General features: G+C 45.2%; 1 protein-coding gene and 1 pseudogene across 2 annotated transcripts in view; both read left to right on the top strand.

Moving 5' to 3' along the window:
* Positions 1-3,807, top strand: part of Pym1 (PYM homolog 1, exon junction complex associated factor) — a 29,091-nt gene extending 25,284 nt beyond the window's left edge. For both annotated transcript variants that reach the window (XM_023707350.1, XM_004647117.2), the window contains exons 2-3: positions 2,061-2,154; positions 2,917-3,807. In XM_023707350.1, coding sequence (XP_023563118.1) covers positions 2,061-2,154; positions 2,917-3,400 — 578 coding nt within the window. In that variant the 3' untranslated portion in view covers positions 3,401-3,807. The remainder of the gene's footprint in view (positions 1-2,060; positions 2,155-2,916) is intronic.
* Positions 3,808-4,962: 1,155 nt separating this feature from the next.
* On the top strand, positions 4,963-6,245 carry LOC101566021 (annotated as a pseudogene).
* The last annotated feature ends 322 nt before the right edge of the window (positions 6,246-6,567 follow it).

Genomic DNA, 6,567 nt, shown 5'->3' on the forward strand with positions numbered 1-6,567 from the left:
CACACACATAAATAAATAAAATTAAAAAAATAAATAAAATAAATTATTTCTAGGGCCTGGGATATAGCTCAGCAGCACGGTGCCTACCTGGCAAGCTCGAGGTCTGGAGTTTGATTCCTACTTTCAAAACAAAAAACAGGGCTGGCCAGATAGCTCAACGGATTAAATCACCTGCTTAGGCAGATGCAGGGAAAGATCCCTGGCATGGGTGCTCTGAGATGCTCTGAGACTGTAATTGAGACTGGGCAGGGTGGTGAGGCTGTAATCCCAGCAATTGGGAGGCTGAAAATAAGAGAATCACTATAAGTCTTGTCTGTGTGGTGAGACCCTGTAGCCCCTGTACTAAATAATTTTTTTTTTTCTTTCAGAACTGGGGATTGAACTCAGGCACTTGTGCTTGCCAGGGAAGCGCTTATTCTACTGAGTCATCTCCCTGGCCCCTGCACTAAATAAATTTAAAACAAAAACAATTGCTTCCAGCTTTTTGCTAATTGAAATAGTATATAAGTAAATATCCTTTACATTTATCCTTATGTACTAGTGCTTTTTTTTTTTTTTTTTTCCCCCAGGGCCAGGGATCAAACTCAGCCCTATGCTTGCCAGGCAGGCACTTATACCACTGAGCTATATCCCCAGCCCCTGTACTAGTGCTTTTATGCCTATGATTTGTATTCCTAAAAGTTGTCTTGTTTTTTAAGGTGCATCTAAATAAAAATTCTCCCTTTCTGTAGCATCTCTTGTTATTTCTCTTCCCTGTAGTTATTATTTATGCCTCATCTAACCTCTTGTTCATTTACTGTCTTTGATGGCCCTTTGTTAATTTTTTTTTTTTCTCCCAGTACTGGGGATTGAACCCAGGGCTTTTACACTGGATTACATCCCCCACCTTTTTTTTTTTTAATTTATTTTATTTATTTGTGTGTGTGTGTGTGTGTGTGTGTGTGGCCAGTTCAGCCCACCAGGGGGTGGGGCTGGCTGGCATGTAGTGCTGGGGGATTGAACCGAGGTCCATGTGCTTTGTGCTTTGCTAAGCTTGTTCTAAGTAGGTGCTTTAGACCACTGAGCCATCTCACCAGCCCTGCCACACCCTTTTCTTTTCTTTTCTTTTCTTTTCCTTTCTTTCTTTTTTTTTTTTTTTTTGAGACAGGGTCTTACTATACAGTTCCGGTTGGCCTTGAACTCCCTATGTAGTCTAGGCTGGCCACAAACTCATAGTCATCCTCATGCCTCAGCCTCCCAAGTGCTGGGATTACAGGCCTGTGCTACCACATTCAGCTCTAGCCCTTTTTTAATGTTTTATTTTGAGATGGGGTCTTAGCTGTCCAGGCAAAGCTCAAATAAATGCTTTTTATTTTTTTTTAAACTTCATGCCTGTCTTGTCTTGCCAAGTAAGTTATAAAAATAGAAGCTTTACACTGGGCATAGTAGGATGTTCCTGTAATCCTAAGTACCCAGGAGGCTGAGGCAAGAAGATTGTACAGGGTTGTAGGCCAGCCTGGGCTACATACTGAATCCACAACTACCCTGGACTTTACAACAAGACTGCTTCTTAAGGGCAAGCAGGATATGTTGCATGGTGCACAGTAAATAATGATGAGAGAGAGGCTGGGGACATAGCTCAGCAGCATAAGTGCCTGCCTGGCAAACACAAGGTCCTGAGTTCGATCCCTGGTACCAAAGAATAAAATAAATTTAAAAATAATGACAAGGGGCTGGGGAGATAGCTCAGTAGAATAAGCACTTGTCTGGTAAGCACAAGGGCCTGAATTCAATCCCTGGTTCTGGAAAAAAAAAAATAATAATAATGACAAGAGGGCTGAGGAGATAGCTCAGTGGCATAAGCGCCTGCTTGGCAAACAGTCCTGAGTTTGATCCCTGGTACCAAAAAAACAAAATAATGATGAGAGAGACTGAGGGTTGATAGTGAGAAAATGAGAAAAAAACACCTTAAAATTTTCCCTTTGGTGGACAGATGGGTGCTGAGGGCAGCTGTGTGCATTTTTCTCTCATCTTACAAAATGATTGAAAACAGCTGTTCAATTTAGTATCTCTCGTTTCAGGCAAGTACATCGCCTCAACACAGCGACCAGACGGGACCTGGCGCAAGCAGCGGAGGGTGAAAGAAGGCTATGTGCCCCAGGAGGAGGTCCCAGTGTGCGTGCTTAGGCTTGAGGGAGGGGATTGAATGGGTCCCTACTGAAGCATAGAATGTGTGTCTGCAAGTTCAGGGACGCCCTGAGGGTTCCAGGTGCCTAGTCTTGTTCCATGACTTCTGTTCCTCGGAAGCTTCAAATAAAGGACCAGAGAGATAACTCAGTGGCTTACGTGCCTGCCTGGCAAGTGCAAGGTCCTGAGTTTGATCACTGCCTAAATCATCCAATAGCTTTCCTGTAACTCAGACCAAAAACAAATTAAAACATTTAGACTGGGTGTGGTGGCACACACCTGTAATTCTAGTGCTTGGGAGGCTAAAAACAGAAGGATCACTACGAATCCTATCTGTGTAGTGAGACCCTGTACTAAATATATTAAAAAAATAATAATAATATAGAATCTCCAAATAGCACTCAGAGTCACAGACCTTTGGGTCCTAGGAGCACTCCTGCAGCTCAGAGCAAAGCTGGGGAAAGACCTAAAGGGATGAAGGAAGTAGGGGTGTGATAAGAGTGATTTGGGGCTGGCCAGACAGTTTAGCAGGTCCTTAGACGATTGAGACTGGGTATGGTGGCACAGGCCTATAATCCCAGCACTTGGGAGGCCAAAAACAGGAGGATCACTATGAGTCCAATCTGTGTAGTGAGACCCTATAGACCCTGTACTAAATACATTTTTAAACAAAAGTTATTTGGAATATTAAGAAAGGAGAAAAAGTCTGTGATTGTTAGAAATTTTGTTGATTTCTTCTGTTTGCTGCAGGTATGAAAACAAGTATGTAAAGTTTTTCAAGAGTAAACCAGAACTTCCCCCAGGGCTGAGCCTTGAGGCTACCACTCCCGCCACCCCATCCCGACCAGAAGGTGGTGAACCAGGCCTCTCCAAGACAGCCAAGCGCAATCTGAAGCGAAAGGAAAAGAGGCGGCAGCAGCAGGAGAAAGGAGAGGTAGAAGCCTTGAGCAGGACTCTTGATAAGGTGTCCCTGGGAGAGACAGCCCAACCCCCCAGTGCTCCACCAGGCTCCCAGGCAGCCCCCACAGCTGCCTCGGACCCGCCTGACTCAGCAGCCACCACTGAGAGAGCCAAGAAGATTAAGAACCTAAAGAAGAAGCTTCGGCAGGTGGAAGAGCTGCAGCAGAGGATCCAGAGCGGGGAAGTCAGCCAGCCCAGCAAAGAGCAGCTGGAGAAGCTTGCGAGGAGGAGGGCGCTGGAGGAGGAGCTAGAGGACTTGGAGCTAGGCCTGTGAGGCTTGCGAGTAGGAACAGACTGCAGAACAAACCACAGGGCTCTCTGGGCTCCAGGGGAGTGTGAGCGGCCGCGTCAGCAGGGGCGCCCCTAGCGGCTCACTTGCACCTCTCGCTCCTCCGGAAGGTAGCTGTCCCTCTGCCCTTCCTCTTTCCAACGTCTATATTTTGGACTTTTACCTTTCCATTCCCAGTGTTCAAAATCTCAGTGACTGTCCCAGGTACCTGATTTGGGTGTCTTGTTTAAAAAGAAAATCGGGTGAGTGGGAATCTGTGAGAACCGAGGTGGAGGGTGGAGGAATGCACCCACGTCTTGGAGTCTTGGTTCCTCTTCATTGTTTTATGAAGTATTTCCTTGTCTACCCCAGCCCACCCCCCTTTTTTTTAAAGAACAAAAATAAACTCATGTAGACTACATGTATGTCTGATTTGGTCTCTTCTCAGCTCCTAGTAGATAAGTATCTCCCACACCAAGTTTATTTTTTATTTCTGAGACAGGGTCTTGCTAAGTCATTAGTTGACCAGGCTGGGCTCTAGCTTGCAATTCTCCTGCCTCATCCTCCCCTAGTGCTGGGATTACAGGTGTGCATCACCCCTCCTAGCCTCTTTCTTTCTTTCTTTTTTTTTTTTTTTTTGGGTACCAGGGATCGAATTCAGGACCTTGTGCTTGCCAAGCAGGCATTTAAGCCACTGATCTCCTTGGCCCTCCTGGCGCCCCCCCTCCCCAGCTTAGTGGTACTGAAGATTGAATTTAGGCACTTCTTTTTTAACCAGGGATTGAACTCAGGCCCTTGCGCTTGCCAGGGAAGCACTTATTCCACTGAGCCATCTCCCTGGCCCCTAGGCACTTCTCAATATGAAAAATGTCTTAGCACTGAGCTACATCCCCAATCCAAGAGAATCTGTTTTTCCTCTTCATCTCCTGCCATTTTTCTCTCTCTCCATCTTTCTTTTCTCTCCATCCGTCTCTGTCTCTCTGTTTCTCTCTCCCTCTCTCATTTTTTGAGAGGGTGTCACTATGTAATCCAGCCTGGCCTAGAACTCCCTTAAATTGCCCAGGCTGACCTAAAACTCATATCCTCCTCCTCAGCCTCTCAAGTACCTGAATTACAGGTGTGCAGTCATGTGCCTCCAAATTGAGCTACAGTCTCTCTAAAGGCATTTCCTAGCATGAGATCCCACTCTCAGGACCTGGTCTAAACCTAATCATGTCCTTAAGGCATTGTTTCCAAATACCATCATGTTGAGAATTAGGACTTCAACATAGGAACTTGGGGGAAGGCCAAATTCAGTCCATAGATGTCCCATGATATTTTGTATAATATATCAAGTTTGGGGTTTTTTTAGGGAGTGGTTTTTTTGTTTGAGACAGGGCCTCACTTTGCAGTGCAGGCTGACCTTGAACTTGCTATGTAGCCTAGGCTGGCTTTGAACTCACAGTGATCCTTCTGCCTCAGCCTCCCCAGTGCTGGGATCACAGGTATGCACCACCATGACTGGCTATAATAAGTTTGAAAATCATTAATTGAATAATGAGCTGGGGTGGCTAGAGGACATGGGCAAGATGGCAGTGGTGTTGGCCCTGGTGTGGAGGCCCCTGCAGCAGGTTTTGGGGTTGTTGAAGAGGTGCTTTCACTGGACCGTGCCCGCGATGCTGCAGGTGGCTGTTTGTGGTGCTATAAATCAAGGTATGGATGAGGAGCTGAAGAGAGATGAGAGATATTTCTGTTTGGGGAAGAAGTTGCCCAACACGATGGGGCATACAAGGTTAATTGGCCTGTGGAAGAAGTACAGAGACAAGAGAGTCATAGACACCCCCATATCTGAGATGGACTTTTCTAGAATTGCTGTGGGTGCAGCTATGGCTGGGTTGTGGCCCATTTGTGAATTTCTTTTTTCTTTTTCTTTTTACATTTATTTAGTGTGTGTGTGTGTGTGTGTGTGTGTGTGTGTGTGTGTGGCTGGCCAGCTCAGCCCACCACCAGGGGGCGGGGCTGGCTGGCATGTGGTGCTGGGGGATTGAACCACGGTCCCTGTGCTTTGCTAAGCTTGTTCTAAGTAGGTGCTTTAGACCACTGAGCCATCACTCTAGCCCCCCCATTTGTGAATTTCTGACCTTCAATTTCTTTATGCAAGCCATTGACAAGATTATAAATTTGGCCACCAAGACCTATTACGTGTCAGCGGGCCTCCAGCCTGTGCCTAGTGTCTTCTGGGTGCCCAATGGCACCTCGGCAGGTGTAGCTGCTCAGTGCTTGCAGTGTTTTGCTGCTTGGTATGGACACTGCCCTGGCTTGAAGGTGGTCAGCCCCTGGAGTTCAGAGGACGCTAAAGGACTCATTAAATCAGCCATTCAGAGTAACAATCCAGTGGTGGTGCTAGAGAATGAACTGTAGAGATGTATAGAGGTCATTTTGAATTACCTGCAGAAGCTCAGTCAAAAGATTTTCTGATTCCCATTGGAAAAGCCAAAGTAGAAAGCAAGGCACACATATAACTGTGGTTTCCCATTCGAGACCTGTGGGCCATTGCTTAGAAGCTTTGACAGTACTATTTAAAGAAAGAGTTGAATGTGAGGTGATCAATTTGCATACCATCAGACCAATGGACATCAAAACTATAGAAGCCAGTGTCATGAAGACTAACCATCTCGTAACTGTGGAAGGAGTATGAGCTGAAATTTGTGCCAAGATCATGGAAGGCTCTGCTTTCAATTTCTTGGATGCTTCTGCTGTGTGGGTCACTGGCCCTGATATCCCTATGCCTTATGCAAAGATTCTAGAAGACAACTCTGTACCTCAGGTCAAAGACATCACATTTGCAATAAAGAAGACACTAAATATCTAGTTCAGGCTTTAACATCAAGTTATTGAAATTTATTTAAAATACTCACTGGGACTTCTGGGTTGGACTGCAAGATCTTATTGTTCATAATGTCATCTGTGAAGCAGTGGTAGGTATTTTTATACTGGTAAAAACTAAGTGTGCTTGAGTGTTAACTCTACACTCCTGCACCAGACTCTATACTTTGTCTGTTACAGTTGCCTTGTTCTTTGAGTAAGATTGATATAAAAGGACAGGATCTTGATGAAAGATACAGCTACATGATAACTTATATGTATAAAAGACATTGTATAAATTTATTGTTATAGTGTTTTTTAAAATTTTT

The sequence above is a fragment of the Octodon degus genome, unplaced genomic scaffold, assembly GCF_000260255.1.
Source record: "Octodon degus isolate 3935 unplaced genomic scaffold, OctDeg1.0 scaffold00287, whole genome shotgun sequence".
NCBI lineage: Eukaryota > Metazoa > Chordata > Mammalia > Rodentia > Octodontidae > Octodon > Octodon degus.